The sequence below is a fragment of the Micropterus dolomieu genome, linkage group LG01 (assembly GCF_021292245.1).
Source record: "Micropterus dolomieu isolate WLL.071019.BEF.003 ecotype Adirondacks linkage group LG01, ASM2129224v1, whole genome shotgun sequence".
Lineage (NCBI taxonomy): Eukaryota > Metazoa > Chordata > Actinopteri > Centrarchiformes > Centrarchidae > Micropterus > Micropterus dolomieu.
This window is the reverse complement of record NC_060150.1, coordinates 6,943,993-6,964,242: the sequence shown is the minus strand read 5'-3', so window position 1 is coordinate 6,964,242 and position 20,250 is coordinate 6,943,993. Positions and strand designations below refer to the sequence as shown.

Sequence of the window (20,250 nt, the reverse complement as noted above, 5' to 3'; positions counted from 1 at the left end):
AAACTTCCTCTGGAGGATGCTATCATTACAAACACTATTATCAACACGAAAGATTAACAGAGGTAAAGTGGCTGTAATGCAGGGCAGACATGCTGATTAGTGTCTGGCTGGCCTCATTACCGTCCACTCTGGAGTTGGATGTGCAGGGAGGTGAAGGGCTCCACTCTGATAAGGTAGTGCATCACTCCAGCGGCGTTTGAGTAGTGGGTGCCATAATGGAACCTATCAATGGTGCCTGTTGGGTCCTCAAAACTTTCATACCTGAAAGGACACATTTAAAAAAGGTAGCGTGAGCTTTTTTAGCAACGTAGCTTCATCTAGCTGCTGACAAACTTCTATATATCCATTTTATGCTGGTTTTAATGCTAATTCAATTATGGGAATAATTCAAGATGAAACATACTTCTCTCTAACAGCTTTAGCGTTGCGTTCGTTTAGTACTGCGACTGGTTTTGATAGATCCCTGAATACCCGCGGATCAGACAGGTCCAGCTCCTCTGAAGTGTAGTCGGCTAGAATCCAGGGAAACTGGTAACACACACACACACACACACACACACACACACACACACACACACACACACACACACACGTTAGCTAAAATATTAACACTGACCCGGTCACCACAGTTAAATGTATAGTAATGTGTTCAGTGAAGAACATACCACTGGATACTGAGCCAGGTTGTTGTACGTTCTGCCTGCAATCGTGTTGAGTTGCATCAAGTAGTCAAAGTTGGAAATCTCCCGGTTCACCCATTTCTGTGCAAAGACAGTTGTTATTCTCATTTTCCTCAGTTCCACAAAAAATTACAAACTTACAGCAGCTCACAACTCAAAATGACAGGAGAAGAAAAAAAGGTGAGCGTTAAAGTCGATCTATTGACAATATGAGAGTTTGTTCAGTCCTGTTCAGATCATCTGTCTGAGCGCAGAATTCATTATTAAATTTCCAGTGTTCATCATTTGACCTGGGGAAGTCTTTTAAAAAAAAACAAAAACAACAACTGCCTGCTCCACATATGGTTCTAACCACAAGCTGGAAGAGTAATTATTTTAATTGATAAACAACCCAGTGTCCATACGACACCACTCCTTTAATTACTGCAACGCTCTTAACAGTGTGGTCTCATTCAACATGTGAGGCAGAGGCAGAAGCGCTCTTGCATGTGTTGTTTATAATAAATGCAATCTGCGCATACGCCTAAAAGCAAGAGTCTGGGAGACCATATCAATTTTGAAGTGATTCACCACCAAGGGTACTTTTTCCTGCCGTGAGAACAGGATTACACCAGAAAAAGGACATGGTGGGAGACCGAGCCCATCAAGTCTTCTCTTCTAAAATGATATACATCAAATCCGGAAAACACCGTTTGCATTCCTGTGAGTAATACACTCAAAACTATGTTTGCCAACAACACTGAAGAGATCAGCAGCTGATTGACTGGACTCACAGACCAAAGACTTCAAAATGGGCCTTTCACACCTGAAAGTCGCACCAAGTAACAAACCAAAACTTATGTTTTGATACATTTTAATACATTGGGTTAGTTTTGGTCTGATTTCACTTCGCAATTATGCAAGCGCACTAAAGAACTTTTCATGACATACTTGAGTCCTGTCGTCATCATCTATATTCCTATACTTGAGGAAGGTGTGAAACTCCTACACAATGAATACATTTGATTCAACTATATGAGTGTAATTGTTAATGACCGCTCTGTATCAGTGTTTCCTGTGTCCTGACCTGTGTAAGCCCCGAGGCTTTGAGGAGTTCTTGCGGTGAGCGGCCTCCATAAAGGCTGAGGGATCGTAGAAGCAACATGCGACTGTAGACCTTGTTCCTCGCCTGTGAAGAAAACAAAAAGTTGTTATAAACTATTTAAAAGGCAAGTATTCTTCTCTGGAGTTTATAAATTGGATTAGATTTGTGACTCTCACCTCTTTCTTAAAGTTGAGGAAGTAATTGGTCTGGTCGATGAGGAAGATCTCCAAAGCTGATCGACGTAGGTTATAACGCCGCAGGTGGACCTCTCGGATCTGAGACAGGGGCCATTTGAAGTCATGGCCCACTCCTTCGGGAAACAAGTAGACAGTAAGTAAAAGCATAGTTTCTCCTATATTTTCCTCATCCACCTCTTCACTATCTCCTCACCTTCCTCCTTCTCCTGGCTGCTATCGTAGAAGTAGATGTGTTGTGTGGTGAGTTCCAGGCGGCCGGGCACCACGTCCACCACCGTCACCAGCTCGCAGTCCTCCCACAGCACCAGCTTCTCCTTCTGGCCTGCCTCCTCCGCTTCAACTCTGCAGGACATGGACAAAGAACAGGAGGCTGTAATAGTCAACTGTTTATCAATTATCTGAACACTGTTGCTCTGTGGTTGTTGTATCTGGTGACTGACTGGTTGTTGGCAGCAGCGGGGTCGTCCTCCGGCAGCTCTAGGATGTCGTCTTCCAGGTCGCTCACTTTGACCTGCTTCACAGCCTCCAGCAGCAGAGACTCTGGGTTTATACGCTGCTGATGGACACCTGAGCAAAGCAAGGGAGACAGGAGAGGATTAAAAACTGAGGGGAGGCATCCAGAGATGGTGCAGTGGTTAATATCACATGCCAGTGTGGGAAATTAACTTCTTAGCACTTGTTAGCACGCTTGTCAAAGGCTGACAAACTACAATACTTACCTGCCAGGAAAATAACACCCCACACCTCTTTTCTTAACTTATTTTGAATCTGACACATGCTGGGTGGTTATAAAACTTTCTATTTATTGAAGGAAAAAACCTGAAGAGAACTGGAAAAGAAAGTGTACACAGTGTACACACACTTATCCCACCTCAACATCACCTATTAACTGAACACGTCTACTTGAGCAGGTACTTTTCGCTGCCAAGAGCAGCTTTAAGGCCACTGGAGGTTTATATTTAGTCTAAATATTCAAGAGTACATTAAGAGACGCAGTGAAAATGTACCAGGCTGGTTTTCTAAACTCAGAACAAAAATGAACCCTGATTTAAAGCCCACAGAGAGGAAATGTAGTCTTACCCAGGTTGTCTCTCAGAGCGCTGGCCTCTCGATGTGGGTCAAAGTTGTAATTACGGACCAGCTTCAGCCTCATGCGGGAGAAGTTCTCAGCGCTGGAAACCCTCCAGTGCATCTCATCCTGCTGCCTTTTAGATGGTTACAAAACACACTTGTAATAATCCCAAAGCTGTACCTTTATATTTATACACTTATTCCTATTAGTGTTTTCCCCACTACCCCTGCTGCTGCAATTGTTTCCATCTTATCTTAATAAGTATAAACTAAAGTCGACATGAAGTTCTAGCCCATGTTGATAAGATTTGAATTACCACAGTAAATGCAGGTAAGGAAACAAGTTGATGTCAGTACCTGTCAGCCCAGGGCCCTCTCTCACACACCAGACCTCGCCGTGCTGCCTTCCACTGCCTGAGGGTGGCGCTGTTTTGGCTGTGCTGCTGCTTCAACATGCTGTTGTAGCGAAGGTTCTCCTGGCGGCCTCGGCGTGAGAAAGGCTCCACAAATTGCTCCTGAAGGGAAAGTGATGAGTTTGTGGGAGGCAAGTTTTAGACCAAACCAACATGAGAAATAGAGAAAAAGAGGCTTCAGTTATTTTTGATCCAACTAACCTGGAAGCGGATCTTGCTCTCACCCCTCTCCCTCTCTCTCTTATGCAGGCTGACCATGAAGGCCTCGTAGCACTCCTTCCAGTAGAGAGCCATGGTCTCGTGGCCCTGGCTGAATGTTTCGATTTCATACTGCTTCATGTAGGGGATAATCTAAAGACAGAGCAGAAGCAGGCAGAAGTAAAAGAGAGAAAATCCTTATTACATTTTCAAATAAATGTGTATCTAATATAATTTAAAACAACAAGTAAGTGTAAATCTCAATCTCGTACGTATTTGTCGAGGTAGACGCGCCACTCAGGTGACTTGCAGTACAGCTGGAAGTCCTCAAAGAAGGACGGGCTGCCGTTGGTGTCAGGGAGCTGGGGGAGGTGCAGCTCCATGTAGAGGAGGCGGTGGACTTTGGAGAGCAGCGTTCGCACAAGAGGAACCAGGAAGGAGTAGGTCTCCTCGGTTTGCTCCTGGACAGAGCGCCTCAGGATACACTCCACCTTACCTAGCAGGTAGCAGGCCTCGTCCTGGCTGGACACCTCCTTGGTTTGAAGGATACCATTGAGCTTAGCAGTGGCCATGGCGCACACCTGGGACAGAGCTCATTTATTATTATTCACAATGACACATGGAAAAGAACCAACAAGGAAGACACAGTGGACAATGGAAAAAAATAACTCACATCAGGGTCCTCCTGAGCCATGAAGCCCAGCAGCAATCTCAGTCCAACTTGTGAGAGCTGGAACCACTGCGTGCCGGACGAGTACCACACCATGAGGCTGTCCATCAGCGTGACAGTCTCGTCCAGCACCTTCTCCGTCCACAGCGCTGGATTGACCAGGCCCTCCGCCTGCAGGAAGTCTTGCACCATGTGAAGCAAACGCACAGCGTTCTCAGTGTGCTGTGGCAACGTGGCGGCCGATGCCTCGCGGTTATCACTCACAGCCCACTCCAACATACGTTCCATAAGACTTGAATGAGAAAGCGAGAGCACAGAGGAAAGACTGTTAGATACTGCTGGTGAGCCCGTCTCTGGAAACTCCTGCTATGTCCAGTACTGTCAGCGGAGGAATAGATGGCTCACCTGAGTTTGATTTGGTCGACAGGAAGCAGCAGCTCGTTGGCGGTTCCCAGTTTGGTGAGAGCTGAGAAGACCTGGCCGCGCTCCAGCCACGCCGAATCATCTGAACCTTCTACGCCACGCCACATCACACACAGCACAATCTCCAGCAGCATGCTGCTTAGCTCCTCCTCTGCCCGCTAGAGGGTGCCACCACACCAAAGACACAGACAAGGAGATTAGATTAGATTCAATTAAATTTCATTGATCCCTCTGGTGTATATTTGCAGCAGTAGGTAACAGGATACAGGAAAGAAACAAAGACGAAGAAGATGACAGATATAATGTCACCATCAATTTGGACAATCTTAAAATCAACTGTGTGTGAGGAGACTATTCTTTATTTCAGTATTTAATTTATTCTATTACTTAAAGCTGTGTGACCGCTAGCTTCAGTATGTATATGTGAAAGAGACAGGCTGTCTTTCTTCCACCTCTGCCCTCATGTGTCACTGAAATGACGACAAGAGCCCACTAGATCATAAATTCAGCGCTGGGCTCCCTGAGGCGGCAGTGACATTTCACCCACTGAGTCAGAAGCTCTTACTGTTTAGTAGCATTAAAACAAGCTTGGAATACAGACTATCATGTGAAATAAAGACAAGGGGGTTTCTTATCACCTGCCAACTATCAGGTAACATACAACAAAATGAGGGCGGCACCTACAACATTCCAGCGCTCATAGAAAAAAAATATTATATTTCATATAGACCAGGTTCAGCCGGTTGCACTGGATGACATTCATTACAATGAACATGGGCACTGTACTTTATTTTGAGTCGATCCTACATACACCGTCCAGCTGCCAGAAATATTTACTAAAGAACCAAACATGCAGCTGAAGAAAGCCCCCCCCTCCCAAAATGCACTATTTACTCCTGTTTAGTAATACACAGTGCCTCTTAGAAAAACTATATACAGTATTTTTGATCCCTTTTTAAAGATTTACATCTTCAACAGACAGAGAAAGGCAGAAGGAAAGTATTGAGTTGGTTTTGGTCTTTTCATAGGATTTGATGACAGTAACAAAAACAGAATACTGGCAGTCTGATCCTTTAATGTAACGACAAAACTCTCTCCTAAACTTGTTGTTTCTCCTGAATCATCTCAACTAGATTAAAAGTATCGTCATTCTCACCTCAGCATTGTTGAAAGACTCCCCAAGTGAGATGTTGTCACTGAAGAGAAAGCTGTCTTCAGTCAGGGAAGAAGTTGCATCTCGATCCCCGGAGCTCCCTGGGAAAGGCTTGGAGTTCTCCAGTGGTGACGGCGTGCTTGGCATGCTACCAGGCGTTTGGCTGCCGCTCTCCCCACCCTCGTAAGCCTGCAGGTGGGACAGATCCAGCATCAGGCCCCCGGACTTCCCCACCACCCAGGGCTTGACGTGTAGTTGCGGCTCGGTGGAGGCAGAGGAAGATGGCGTGTCCAGCAGCGAGATCACGTCACCATTCTCCAGGCTGTCCACAGAGCGAGCGTCACCTATGCTGAGCCGGTCATCCTCCAGCCGGTCCAGGCGGCCAGCACTTCCTGTCCGCGCCCTCCTCTCCAGCGGCAGCTCTAGGCGGTTGTTGCCACCGGACCGGCTCAAGTCGAGACTGCAGGTGCTGACGGTGTCAGTGCTCCTCAGTTGCAAGGACCCTTCACCCCGCAGGTACAGCCGCATGAGCGTGTCCTGCCAACACTGCTGCTTCGAAATCTGGACGGCAGCATCTTGTTGGGATTGTAGCAGCTGGTACACCTGAAGACCGAGGAGGAAAAGATCAAGATTTAATGACACCTGCAGGAAAACTAAGTCATGCAGCACCAGAGGGTAAAGGATCTAAATGCAACACAACCTCAAAGCTAAGCTTTAAGTGCTACTGACGAAACAATTAAATCACGTATTTCCAATTTCTAAGTGATGTACTTTGATCATCGCTCCTTCTCGACTTCGGTTACGTACTGATACACACTTAAAACAGTATTATTAGGGTTTTGAAGATTCAATTATTATTTAATTATTATTAGTGGGAAGATTAAATGCATGTGATTATTGAATCTTTACATACAAGTTAACAAGTTACAGCCAAGCTACTCAGATATAAACAAAAGAATAGAGCAAATGGAGGGTATTAAACTGATGAAACAGATCACAAGATTTTTTATGGTACTGATTGATGGTCATTGATTTAATGTGTTTACATTTTGTAATGTTAACTCTCACGACATGATGACAATTATTGTCTGACTTCTTTACACCAATTTCAGCTTGTTAGGCTGCACTGTAAACATATACACTAGCTGCTCTTCTGATGAAGGAAGGATTCAATATATATAATTTATATTGTGTCAGCAGGTTTAAGTGCAGGTGTTTCCTCACCCTCTTGCAGACGATGAGGCGTACGCTGGGTCCGGCTCGATGAGTCAGCTGGACCAGAGCCATCAGGTCCTTGTAGTTCACCACTGGATCTGAAGATTTTAGACACACAGTTTTACATTTGTGAGACAGTATACTGTATTTATTTCTGATGAAATTGTATGTTTTCCGAATGACAGACATGGGATCAATTCTCTCCACCGCCTCCAACACAAAGCCTGAGCTTTGAGGCATTTTGTGAATATGACTTGAGTTGAATTAAGGTTAATCCACACTGCTCCTCTGTTTAAAGACAGGCAATAATGAGAACTGGCTTATTGCTCCGCAAGGACTCATGGCGTCGATTAATTAATTCACAGAATGACAAGTGATGACCAATTGCTGCAACCTAGGCTGAATACATTTAATTCAAGGGACGATTTATGGTCACAGGAGAGATCTTCTATTTGCAAAAAATAAAGGTGAGGCAACACTAGTAAAACAGGGAGGTAGAACAGTGTAAAACAGACTAGTCGTTTAAAAAAGACAAACTTACCTGTGTGGAGGACCTGGTTGAGGAGACAGCGGGTCAGGTTTGGAGTGATGTGAAGTTCGGAGAAGAGCAGCGACAGGCCGGCGTAACCTGCGTCCCTCAGCCGCAGACGCTGCTTATTCCTCTCATAGACTCGGTCGCAGCGCAACATGCGCTCAAACAACTGTGCAGGGGTGAAGAGAGAAAAGGTTTTGCAGATTATCTATGACTAATAGTGTTATCATACATTTGTGGTGAATTCCTGTTGAGATTTGGGGATTCACATCAATCATGTTAGCAACTATTCTCTGCTTGGACATTCTGAATGAGTTGGTGTCTGGTCCAAAGTCACTTTTACATTTAAGAGGATGTATTAAATACTTCACAGACAGCTTAAAAGCATTGACTTGGTTAAATTAATCTGTCTTCTTTACACTGATACTGTGTAAGTGAAGCATTTATAAAAGATGGATACCTATGTATCCTGAGAGTTAATTCAAAACGTCTTACACGAAAACCCCTGAATTTATGCAAGACATCTCTTAAAGTTCAATCACATTTCAGGAATTTCATAACTAATTGTGACCTTTTACAGCGTTTTACTCAGAAATGGACTCATGATGGCAATAATTAAGTATCGCAGCTTAGACGTGGAGTGGCTTTTGATTTGTCAGAATGTCCCAGGCGTAGCTGGCAGTAACCCACCTTGAACACAAGCTCTCGTAGTCGATCTGAGTGCTTGTTATTGAGCATGAGAGCGTAGCAGGAGTCGGCCGCCCCAGGCTCAAAGAGGAGCAGGAAAAGCTGGTCCCTGGCCGGACTGCTCTGAAGAAGGCCGAGTATCAACTCCAGAAGTCCACACAACTGTCACACACACACAATTGCAACTAAATTTATTTACTTTTACTTAGCCATGGTTGCTTGTTTTGACAGATTTCTACATTCTTTTGAGAAGCAAAACAGCTAAATCATGCAAGTCATATCACTGTGATTAAGAGTTTTGGTTAATTTAAAATATAAAAACAATGGAAGCGGGCAAAATAAATCTGAAATCTATTGTCTCACAGAGTAAAACTAAGTGCTTCTATTGCAATGTTTACACCTAGACAATGTTTAACTGAAGATTATGCTTTGGTAAAGTGATTCTTTCATATTTTTAACATAATTCATTAAGTGTTTGAAGACTTACTCTGGCTTAATGAATAGATAAATAGTATCAGAGAGATGGCAGATGCTGAGCAGGGGAGGAGGATCATAAGATAATATTGACCATATGTTCATAGATGGTGATGTAAGCTTCCACTTATAGTACTGTGGTGTAAGAGGATATGCAAAGTGACAGACAAAATGAAAACCAAGACGGGACTAAAAAAGGAAGAGAAGTGGGGAGGAGGTGTGACAAGAGGAGGAAGTGGATTTCATGAAATAGGTGACAGATACCATGTCCTGCGAAAACAGTTGGAGCTTTGAAGTCGTAGAGGAAAAGATATTAAGTGGTTTGTTTCAGCCAGCAGCCGCTGATGGATATTGCTTAGAGCAAGGAAATGTTAAAAAATAATGCAGAGAGAGTGAGAGAGAGAGGGGGGCTGGAAAAAACAGGCTACCAGGCGGGATATGAGCCGACAGCTTCCTGCGCAGGCATCACTGCAGTTAGTCTCGTAGGAAAACAGAAAATCCTGCAGTTAAAAGGTCATCTTATTTCACAATGAAATCCTCAAATAGCAAGAGTGGTTGGCATTAACCAGTTTCACAATGTGGGTCATCTGCCACGCATACACTATGAATAACTTGACCTACTCCAAATGTCTTAAATGTTGGCCTGACACACCTCAAAGTGAAGTTTAGTGCCATTCCAGTGCATGTGATACTAATAAGTTTTAAGGTCACCATTTTCTTTCTGCTGGCTCTGTGACGCCTCTCACACTCACAAAACCAGTTTATTTAAAGAACTTGTGCACACCATAATATTTGACCCGACCCCCCTCACCTGGTCCTCGTCTCCAATGGCAGCAATGTATCCCAGGATGCTGTGCATCTCGTCCTGTGACATTCCCTTGCTAATGTAGTACTTAACGAGGCCGTAGAGAGACGCCCGGATGGTACGAATATCGTCCTCACTCAGGTCGCTCTCTTTGTTGCTGTTCTTCCTAAAGCAGTACAGAGCAGATGACAATGATGTTTAGTGAACTGTATGTGAAACTCGAAGTATAAGGAATGAACTTAGGGATATGGAATCTCACCCGTAATAAAGGCGTATAGTGTCCAAGAGGAATTGAACTCCATATTTTTTTCTGAACTGCTTCCGGTTATCTTTTATGACAGTTGACATGTACTGGATATGACCTTCATTAGAAGAAAACAAGTGAGCACAACTTAGAACTGGTAACCGTCTCAGTCAGGGACACACTCTTTTTCCTGTGTTTCACACACAAACTGCAGCAACAGTGCAGCCAACAACTAGGGGTTGAGATTTATAAATAGACTAATAATAACAACAACAACAACAACAACAACAACAACAACAGATGCATAGAAAACGCAGGGTAAATGTACAGAGAATTAAAAAATTAATTGACTGCATCACTCTCACGGTCCTTCATCAGTCAAGAAAAAGCTAAAGCAACCAGCACGAACATGTCATGATACTTGGATAAAATATTTTCATCTGTATTCTTTCACTAACATGTAATCTTTACCTCACAATTCCAATATAAACTTTGTTTCTAAATAAATTACACTCATCTGCATGCCGTCTGTTTTGATGGATAAGTTCAACATTTTGGGAAATATGCTGATTTGCTTTCTTGCAGAGTGTTAGATAAGAAAAGCGATACCACTCTTACATCTGTCTGTTAAATACGAAGCTGGTTAGCTTAGCATAAACAGCTAGCCTGTCCCTGTCCAAAGATAATCAAAAAAAAAAATCGGACAACACCGGACACCGCAGGGACACAGGAGAGGGAAGCACAGCAAAGCGTCAATTCTCACACAAGCAGATTCCCTGCAGTTCACATCAGAAGCACCACGTGCCGTTCAACAATCCTCCTTTGCTCTTTTCTAATCACACATAGAGCTCATCTTGATAATAACCTAATGAATTTATAAGATTTGTATGTGTTCCTAGATTCTGCAACAATGAAGTTAAAAGGAGCGAGGAGGGGCTCCTCTCTGTCACTCTGTTTAGACTATAGACTGTATAAATATGTGGAAAAATACATAATTTAAAAACAGAAATCGGGCGAATTGAAACTCCAGGAGAACAGCTGGTAGAAGCACAGAGAAATCAAAAGGGTTAGCATGGTACACACATTCAGAATCAGATCATTGTTATCATTTGTATCGTTATCAGTGTGTTTCTTTTGCCCAATTCCCTTGTGCTGTGCGGGGGAAAAAAAACAAAGAAAAAAACTATGGCTGCAGATCGGGAGCTGGCTACAGATCGGGAGCTGGCTGCGACGCGTCCTGTCTGAACAGCCCAACTGGTTAACATGGAGGCTGAAAGGAAGCAGGCAGAAGTGCTTCAGCCTCCTGTGTGTCCCCAGCGTAGGCTCACTAATTAACACCTTATATCTCGTTTGACAAGTTGTGGTTTTCCTTGAGGTTAAGTAGCGGCCTACTTTGCTGAGCGCAGAGCATTTCTATTTTACTTTACATATTCATCTGTTCTAATTGTTGATTCTTTTCACACACACACAGTACAACAGCTCATTTGCTCTATTCTTAATGACTCCTGTATTGTTGTCAACTTGTTCCTATTTAGTAACACAATTACCTAATTTCCATGTTTCTAGAAGAACACTTAATGAAAATATGACTACACACCCTCTCACACTCACAAACACATGTATACAGATCAAACCTATGCGCAGAGGGAAGTCTCCTTTGTTCCAGATGTTGAAGTTGAACAGCAGATGTGTGTGAAGCTGCTGCAGCAGAGCCTGGTTCTTCTCATATGTCACCTGCTCTATCAGCAGCTGCGTAGCAACCAGCACACTGACATCCACGTGACCTGCTGGCAGCTAAAACAAAACATACATACAATAAGTTATAATTATATGCACATTTACTAGAGCACACAGAAAACGGTGAACCACAGAAAGAGGGAGATAATTGAAAAATGCATGTGATGTTCATAAACGTTTTATCTACAGTCCCATAACCCAAGACAACGACAAAGTTAACCAGTATAAAGCGATCCCTGACCACAACTCTCCTCCACAAAACAGATTAGAGACATGTTGGAAGTGGGAAACACATTACTGGTTTATTTGGACACCATTTACAGGGTGTGGCGCATCTAAGACATTTTCTTTTATCGGAGTCTCTGTGGAGACTTATTTTCCCATGGTGTAAATGCTGATTCAGAGGTCTATACACCCCCTCCCCACTGATAAACAAATAAAAACTGGAGGTACTTGAACCAGAGAAGAAAGCAGAGGTAAAAATGAGCAGAAACAGACAGAGACAAACGCTATCTGACGTGACTTACTTTTCACACCATTTGAGTTTGACACTGTATGAGCTATTTAATAGAAGCTATATGTGAGTCCTCTACAGAACCACTAATCCAGTTTAAACAGGGAGTAAAACAAGAGGCTTATGTCCTTTTTGCATGGACTAATAGTACGCAAAGACCTTGTTAATGCATTTTGTGAAATGCACTCAATAGGAAAGACCAGATAATGCTTTTAAAACATTACGGTCTTCTTTTCATTTAACTGCAGGAAGATGGAAACCACACATCTGTGGTCGTACGCCGAAAAACAATAACGCCGAGCTGACATTTAGCGTGACTCCTGCAGGATTTGTATTAGCATGAGACCCCAGATAATTAGGTAACTTGCTTTGTTTTAAGGCCACAAATTGGGGAGAGGGATGGGATTTGTGTTTCTGGTGACTCTTTTGGTCCTCAAGCGTGAATTTAAAAAAATTTCATGTTTTTATTTCAAACTGGTCTACTCCAAAGAAAAACTCAAAGCAGTTTCTAACATTATATTATATGATACAAGATAACCGTTCTCCTCAGACATATTTAACAGAGGGAAGTGATGGAAGTATGGTAATAACTGCAAACATGCAAATTATGTCTTTTAACAAATGTGTTGTTTTGTGTGTGAGAGAAGTAAACAAACTACACTAGACTAGAGTTTGAGGAGCCTGCATAGGGTCTAAAATTCCATCCTGACGCCCTTTTAATATTAGTTAGTATGCAAAAACAATTTAATTGAGACCTTCTGCAACAGGGCTCCCAGTGTACCGACGCCATGCGAGTGGAGCAGGTTCTCCTGGTTGATCGGGTGTCTCTGCAGGAAATGCTTCAGCACCAGCAGGAAGGTGGCCACCAGATTCTTCTCCAGGCGTGCCTCTGAAACAATTCAAACACTTTTGTTTCTATATGTGCCCCAAGATTCACAATCAAACCAAGAGCAAAGACGAACAGGTTGTAGGTTGTCGCAGAACAGACCTGAAGCCCTGTTGGATGGGAGAATGACCCAATCTCCATCGGCCGGCGTGGTCACATCAGGGGTAATGAAATCCGACCCTGCTTCAGGATCACTTGCCTGCTGATCAGGGGTCACCAGGGCCAACTGCTCCAGTATAGGGAAGAGCACTGACACGCCACCCACACAGTTGATCATATCCTGCCGCACAAACAACACATATTCAAACACAATATACATCCATGCAACTCAAGATGTAATATTCCTCTGAGCATGATCCAGTTACATGACAGTATGAGCTGGATCCTCCTCCCACCTTGATATCCCAGTTGACAACTTTATTTCCAGTCAGGCGTCCATGCAGCATGTTTGGAGACAGATCTAGACAGATGGGGTTCCTACACGCCTGTTGAAAAAAATAACATGTTTAGTTAACAGTCTGTGGATTTCCTTCAAATAAATAAGACTGTGTAAAAACCCAATTTTATCTTGACAGAATCAAGCCTTCATTTGCACTCATTAAGGGAGAGGAAAATTAATGTATGACAACATTAAATTTCCTCATTCCGACAAAGGAAAAACTGTCTTAAACGAATGGATACGACAACCAGAATCACATCCACTGCACTCCACGCTGTATGTGGCTGCTGTTAAGGCTTTAAGATGGAATGGCTGTAGCCGCAGTGGTCCAATCACCTTGGGTGAGTAGTGCAGCAGCAATTTGGTTGAGAGATCGCCGAGTTCTGATTCCTGGGCTTTGAATGGAGAGATGCAGTTTGGACCTGCGTAGAGCGAGAGTGAGAATTTAGGACAGAACAAAAACATTGTTTTTAGCTTACTTTTACTCAATCTCTGGTCTGGAGTCTGTTTTAATACAGTCATATGAATAGTCATGTGAATTTTTCATCTTTAATGCTGGTCTTATTTATATTCATTGCTCACACTGTTCTAACAAACCCTATGCTTCCTTCATGCCACTATACTTTCTTTTCTAAATCTCCTCCTTCTTCTTCCTCCTCTCACCCCATCTCCCTCTACTTACCAGCACTAAAGATGGCTTTTATGTGGTTGGGCTGCAGGGGTTCATGGAAGACCATGACGCTCCCCAGCTGGCCCTGCAAGGAGGTGGGGCTTCCCCACTCGCTGTCCTGGGTCCCTGCAGAGATGAGCTTAGTCACAGACTCAGACTTCCCACCCAGCAGCCCCCCCCAGGTCTGCGGCGACAGGATGCCGCCCAGCGAGGAGCGAGTGGTGGGTGTGGTGGCGGAGGAGAAGGGAGGATCTGGAATCTGAGAGGGCGGGGGAGTGGTGGTCCGGTGGCCAGCTGAGCCGATGCAACAAGAGATGAATGGCTGTTGGTGGAGGACAACATATTAAGATTGGGGAGTGAACAAAGAAAAACACGCATGATGAGCATAAAATATATCTAATAAACATATAAATACATTAGAAACAGCAAACTGCAGGTTACCAGTTCAGATAGGTTTAGATTTATGACAGCTGCTTACTGCAACGCCTGCTAAAGCCTCACAGCTGTTGTACAGGGAGTGTTAAAAGCACAGCCTTGCTAAATTAAGCAGAAGTTTCACTGTCACTTGAAGCACTGGCAGATTAAGTGAATGAAAACACACACAATCAAGTTGGTGAATTTCCAAACAATTGCAGGTCTCACCTCTGTCATGGTGGGATACTTAAGGGGTGCAGACAGCTTCTGCTGTCCATCCACATAGATGTACACGAGACTCTGTCCAAATGGCCTCTTTCCTGGTACATGCACCACACCGATGCTGTGCTGTAAACAGAAGTTCAGACAAAATTTAATCCCTTTAAAAAGTGTTGCTCTCTGTAATCAGTCTACATTAGCCTAAAAAGCTGTAATCTTCTAAATCTAGGGTGCCATCAGTGTTGCCAGACCTTTATTCACAATGTTCTGGGCAACTGTGTTCTATGTTTAAGCTGCTTTTTTCTGTCTACACTTCCATATTTTAGTGGCACGGCCCTTTCTGTAATTTTTTGTGAACAACTGATCTGACTCACCCACAGAGAGTCACAGAAGCAGTAGTCGGGCAGCATGACTGTGACATACTCCTTCTTCGTGCATACAGCCACCACCAGCACACCAGCTGAGCTGATGAAGGCCTCAAACCCCGTACCTCCTGGGGTAAAAAAGCTGTGCGGGGTAAATTATAGGACAACAGTTTAGCAAGTCTCTCTCTCATCAGTTCTTTCACTGTCTATCTCATCTGTTTTCCTCTCACCTGTAGAGCTGCTTCCTCTTGTCCTTGCTGGGTGGGCCCAGCTGGTCCTGATCTAGTGACAACCAGGCGAGAAAGCTGAAGGCAGAGCCTGACCAGCGCTGCACTGTCGGAACTACAATGCCAGCCATGCTGGGGGACAGGTCAAAGTACTGCATGGCACTTTCCAGGCCCTGCTTCCGTACCATGGTCAGGAGGGCTCTCAGGGCAGGACCTACATAAGGGTGTGCTTGAGTGGACTCTGGAGGCCTGAGGAGGCGCAGGAGTCCCAAGAGTTCCCTGGCGCTCAAGGACTGTGAGCCCAGTGAGCCCAACAGCCCCAATAGGCTCTCAGCACAAGCTCGGTGTAGCCGTTGGTGGTCCTCCAGGGCAGCCAGCGCTCGCATGACCATGGCTGCATTGACGCAGGTGGCGCGGGTCTGGCGGTTGAGGCAGCTGAGGCGGCGGAGCCAGTCGGCCGTAAAAAGCTGCCGTTCCGAAGAGTCCAGCTCTGGAAGCCACTGGACCAGCAGCAGCAAGGGCTCCACGTTACTGATGCCGAGGAGCCCCACTGAGGTGTGCTCCCCCTCCACCGCCTACACACATAGACAGAGAATTAAACATAAACACCAACAAAGATTGAGGACACAGAATACACACAGATACAGACAGTGGATTAAAGAGCAGTCGATTGAAATCATTCAAACAAACAAACAAAAAGGCAAACATGCGTACAGGGGGTTGAATAGATGGACAAGAAACATGGAATCTTTCTCTCACCATGTTCATCAGCTCTTTGAGAAGGTTTCGTGACGGCTGGCCGAGTGAGGTGAGCACTTCATACAGGTGATTGTAACCAATCCTCTCCTTGAACACCTCCTGCAGGGCAGCGGAAAACAATTAAAATACAGACAGTGAGGTCAGCAGAAAATGCTCTTCTCGCTGTTCTTAAGTCTACATTTGCAAGCAATGGTGACTGTACATTTGCTGTCACAGCACTAAACTGTGTAATAGATTACAGTTCACAATCTGTAGCTTTTAACAGATTTATGATTTTATATCTCTAACACCTTCGCCTAATTTGTGCTACCTAGGTGTTATCATGTGATTGAGCATGCTAATTGAGGAGGTTTAATTATTCTTTTCCCCTTCATTTTTTTTTTTTTTTCAAGTTTCAACCTTTAATAGTGCTGGAATTTTGCAACCCAAACAACAAATATTGCCTGTTATTAAATGCATGTATTTGTGTCCTCGTTACCTTTGCAGCTGGTGATTTGTGCATCACTGTTGTCAGGGCTTTGATGGTTGCTACAGCGAGGGAATCTAGTCGCCCTTGAAACACCTGAAGGAAAATCAGACTTGTCAGTCGCATTAAAGCTACTCACTTATTCTTTTAGTGGGCTGAGTATGTAATAACAGATGATTGGACAGTTAAATCCTGTCTTATTTAAGATGAACTTCACAGATTTTTATAAGGTGACAAGCATGCATACAATTAAAAGCCAGAATATAGAAGGTTTGCAATGCTAAAATGATCAACTTATTGAAGGCACTAAAATACAACATGCAACACTCTTGGAGGAATAAAAAGGGAGACTTAATTAGAGGCCTAGCAGCTTGATTCAATTAGTGTGTTTGAAAAATCATTGATGATGGTTAGGTCGCTGCAGTAGGCGCTGGCATCAAAGCTTGTACTGCAGATGTTAAAGTGCAGATAAGGAAAGTGGTGTCTTTCTGCTCCAGGTAAAGAACAAGACAATCCTTTTAACAGCATGATGATCTGACTGGAGCAGGAAGCTCTCAAGGGCTTGGTCACCTCCACACACAGACAGCCACAATGAAGTACTTCACTCTTTTTCCTCACACACACACAGATACACATTCACAAAATGCATGCAACCCATAAAACGCAAGCCAAACCAGGAAAACAAAACAAACAAATCTCCATCCAGCTCTGTCCTGCTCATGTCCAACAGGTTCTGGGTCACTGAACCTGTTATTCCATTAGGATAAAACATGCAGCTGTAGACTGATTGATCCTACAGAGTGTCTTGGACCAGCTGGAGAGGGACTGTGGCAAAAATCAAACACTTAGATCATCGTCACCGAGTCCAGATCACATCAAACCACTGAACTCTGTGAGAACACACACCAAGCCAATGTGATAGCATTCCAGTGGAACCCATAGTATACCGCAGAAAACCAGGACAATGTGGAGGGGAGGGGATTGGGAGGAGGGCCGAGGAGGCGTGAGGAAACTGAAAATGGCAATAAAATAAATATAATGACATAGCCGCGAAAGAGGAAAAGCGGTCACTCCACAGCAAGACGGCATAGTTGCAATGCGAACCGGCCATTTAGCACATTTGAAATTTTTAAATCTAATAACTTTTAAATCTCTCTGCTGTAAAGGACCTAAAACACTGCGTTTACCTACTAAGCTCTACCCTAGAGTCCTACAGGTGAGCGCGGAAACAAAAGCTTGATGTCTAAAAACCAAGCAGGCTGCAGCATCTGCCCTCGCATCAGGTTACAGCTGCAAAACAACAGAGGCACAGTGATGTGTGTCTTTGCACTAGTTTGTCCACCTGTATTCACATTATCCAGATCAATGGAGGGATTATACCCTATAAAAGGTGGCTCTGTGAGTAGAAAAAGTACAAAGAGTGAATGAAAGCTGGTATAATCTGAGGGGAACAAGTGCCCTTTCTGTGCACGAGATGATTCAGTGAAAGAGATCTGACTGATGGTTGACATTACACCATTCAGGCCTCAGACCGTCTTTTATTGTTTTTCTAAGTTCAAGTACATGCTTGAGAAATCTCTATGTGATAGGACTAGCTAAACTTGTTATAACCTTCCAACCACGGACCAGATGGGTGGGGTTTATAGCATCATGATCTGATTTTGTTGAAGGAATAGTTTGACATTTTGGGAAACTGCCTATTCGCTTTCTGGAGAAGAGTTAGAGGAGAAGATCGATACCACTCTCATATCTGCTCATTATATATTAAGCTACAGGCAGCAGCCGTTTGCTTGGCTTAGCATAGAGAATGGAGCATACCTGCCAATTCTTCTGTTTTTCCTGGGTTTCTCTCGTATTTCAAGGCCATCTCCCAGTGCCCTCCCGTAATTTGCATTGCCCTCAAACTTTATTATAAATAATCGTCATACACGGATCCAAAATTTGGCCGTTGGTCTAACGTAAATCTAAATACATCTGCAAATTTAAGCAGAGTTAGACAGAAGAGTTTGAACTAGATTTCTTGGCCAGGCTCAGTGACTTCCTTAAGTCTTGATGTCACTGCCCCCAGCCAAGATATAGCACTGGTAGGTAGCTTCTCTTACATTTGGACAGAGCCAGGCTAGCTGTTTCCCTCTGCTTCCAGTCTTTGTGCTGAGCTAAGCTATCTGACTCCTGCATGTAGCTTCATATTTAACAGACAGATCTCAAAACAGGCTGGTACAACTGTAAGAATGTATTAAATAATTAATGCACACACGAATTATAGTGTACTGCCTGCCAACAGTTGGACAGTCCAATGACTCAGTGAGTTTTCTGTTAAGACATGATCCAATTACAAATTATTATCTGGGACAAAGCAGTGAAAGAGTCTTGCTGTGGAGAGGCCACGTGGCTCTGGTTGGGTGAGGGTGGTGGGACTTGGCAGCAGGTGAGGGTAAGGGCAGGTAGGTGAATGTTATGGGGGTCGGGTATGGAGAGGTGGGTCTTTCTCGGCGGTACCTGAGTGTCCCTCTCTCCTGTCAGTAACCTGTTGTTGGTTATATCTTTCTGGTCCTTGTCTGCCGCCGTGCACCTAGCATTAACCAGCTGACACACACAACAGGCAACATGTCAACATAGCATGTGGGGAGGTTGATTAAAAAAAGAGAAAATGAAGACAAGGGAGCATCAGAGGATGGTGAAGGGGAGGAAAGATGTTGTAAGTGGAGGAGAGGGTGAGAGGTTAAAAGCCATGACCCTCAGCAGGGGTCATTGTGTGGAGGGGTGTTGGTGATCCAGCCTTGCTGTGGGGAGGTAAACATGCAAGGTGGGCAAAATGCTCCTTCTGACACTGAAACTTATAACATATGAATGACACGTCTAGAGAGATAATTAATTATTTTATGTCATAGTTTGCGTAGGTTCCTTAAAATAATAAATGTGAAAATGATATCTCTGATATTTCTGCCTCTCTTGAAGCAAAGGTCTAGAGGAGGACAAATGATTCAAACAAAGAAATACAACATAAAGTAATTCATTAATTGTCTCTTTACACGTGGCATTTATATACTGATATGTCCGTGTGGATTAATGAATGTGGGCCAAACAAAACGCAATCTTAAAATGAGAGTTGCTGAGCATAAGGCTACCATTAGAAATGGAAACATGGATTATGCCACTGCTGGGCACTACAAGAAGAAAAAGAAAAAACATGGGTCGACTACTTGAAAGAGTTGAACATCATCCAAGAGGGGGTAATTTGATTAACCAGCTCTTAAGAAAGGAGGCATTTTGGATTTATGAAACGAATACAATTTAATTTTATCGACTTGACGAACAGGATTCAAGATATTTTCTGTGACACATCATTTTAGAAGAACCTACAGGCAAAACCCTGTGTTTTGTCATTTCAACACTAAAATGGCTCATTTGTTCTTCAAGTAAATTATTTTGTTTTATTCATGTACGACATCAAAATATTTTATGTGTGTTCATAATTTCCTGACTGGTCACCTGTAAACCAATCATTGTAGACACACAGTTCATTCAAAAAACATGAGGTCATCCATTGCAACAGGGTCAAACCTGCCTCTTCCTCTTAGCTTGGGAGTTCTCCATGTTCCTTACTAAAAGTGGCTCTTTGTGAGAAGCTCTTAAAGGAAACTCTTAGCTGGCTTTTTTTGTGCCATTTAGGAGGAGTCCTAAATGATCCTTTGTGAATACAGTCCC

At 43.7% G+C, this 20,250-nt stretch overlaps 1 protein-coding gene across 5 annotated transcripts in view; it reads right to left on the bottom strand.

The window, feature by feature from the left end:
- The window catches only part of nbeal1 (neurobeachin-like 1), a 45,790-nt gene that overhangs the window by 7,785 nt on the left and 17,755 nt on the right, over positions 1 to 20,250 (bottom strand). For 3 of the 5 annotated variants that reach the window (XM_046054507.1, XM_046054520.1, XM_046054514.1), the window contains exons 11-41: positions 19,042 to 19,128; positions 16,555 to 16,638; positions 16,077 to 16,175; positions 15,321 to 15,892; positions 15,100 to 15,232; positions 14,735 to 14,854; positions 14,105 to 14,414; positions 13,759 to 13,844; positions 13,379 to 13,468; positions 13,086 to 13,263; positions 12,853 to 12,986; positions 11,481 to 11,640; positions 9,862 to 9,964; positions 9,609 to 9,768; positions 8,327 to 8,485; positions 7,646 to 7,805; positions 7,114 to 7,202; positions 5,893 to 6,492; positions 4,719 to 4,894; positions 4,317 to 4,605; positions 3,916 to 4,224; positions 3,647 to 3,796; positions 3,390 to 3,547; positions 3,042 to 3,166; positions 2,402 to 2,528; positions 2,155 to 2,303; positions 1,941 to 2,074; positions 1,747 to 1,848; positions 666 to 761; positions 404 to 528; positions 121 to 261 (exon numbers count right to left, since the gene is read on the bottom strand). In XM_046054507.1, the coding sequence (XP_045910463.1) occupies positions 121 to 261; positions 404 to 528; positions 666 to 761; positions 1,747 to 1,848; positions 1,941 to 2,074; positions 2,155 to 2,303; positions 2,402 to 2,528; positions 3,042 to 3,166; positions 3,390 to 3,547; positions 3,647 to 3,796; positions 3,916 to 4,224; positions 4,317 to 4,605; positions 4,719 to 4,894; positions 5,893 to 6,492; positions 7,114 to 7,202; positions 7,646 to 7,805; positions 8,327 to 8,485; positions 9,609 to 9,768; positions 9,862 to 9,964; positions 11,481 to 11,640; positions 12,853 to 12,986; positions 13,086 to 13,263; positions 13,379 to 13,468; positions 13,759 to 13,844; positions 14,105 to 14,414; positions 14,735 to 14,854; positions 15,100 to 15,232; positions 15,321 to 15,892; positions 16,077 to 16,175; positions 16,555 to 16,638; positions 19,042 to 19,128 (5,405 nt within the window). The remainder of the gene's footprint in view (positions 1 to 120; positions 262 to 403; positions 529 to 665; positions 762 to 1,746; positions 1,849 to 1,940; positions 2,075 to 2,154; positions 2,304 to 2,401; positions 2,529 to 3,041; positions 3,167 to 3,389; positions 3,548 to 3,646; positions 3,797 to 3,915; positions 4,225 to 4,316; positions 4,606 to 4,718; positions 4,895 to 5,892; positions 6,493 to 7,113; positions 7,203 to 7,645; positions 7,806 to 8,326; positions 8,486 to 9,608; positions 9,769 to 9,861; positions 9,965 to 11,480; positions 11,641 to 12,852; positions 12,987 to 13,085; positions 13,264 to 13,378; positions 13,469 to 13,758; positions 13,845 to 14,104; positions 14,415 to 14,734; positions 14,855 to 15,099; positions 15,233 to 15,320; positions 15,893 to 16,076; positions 16,176 to 16,554; positions 16,639 to 19,041; positions 19,129 to 20,250) is intronic. The other 2 variants (XM_046054526.1, XM_046054533.1) reach the window with 1 other exon arrangement.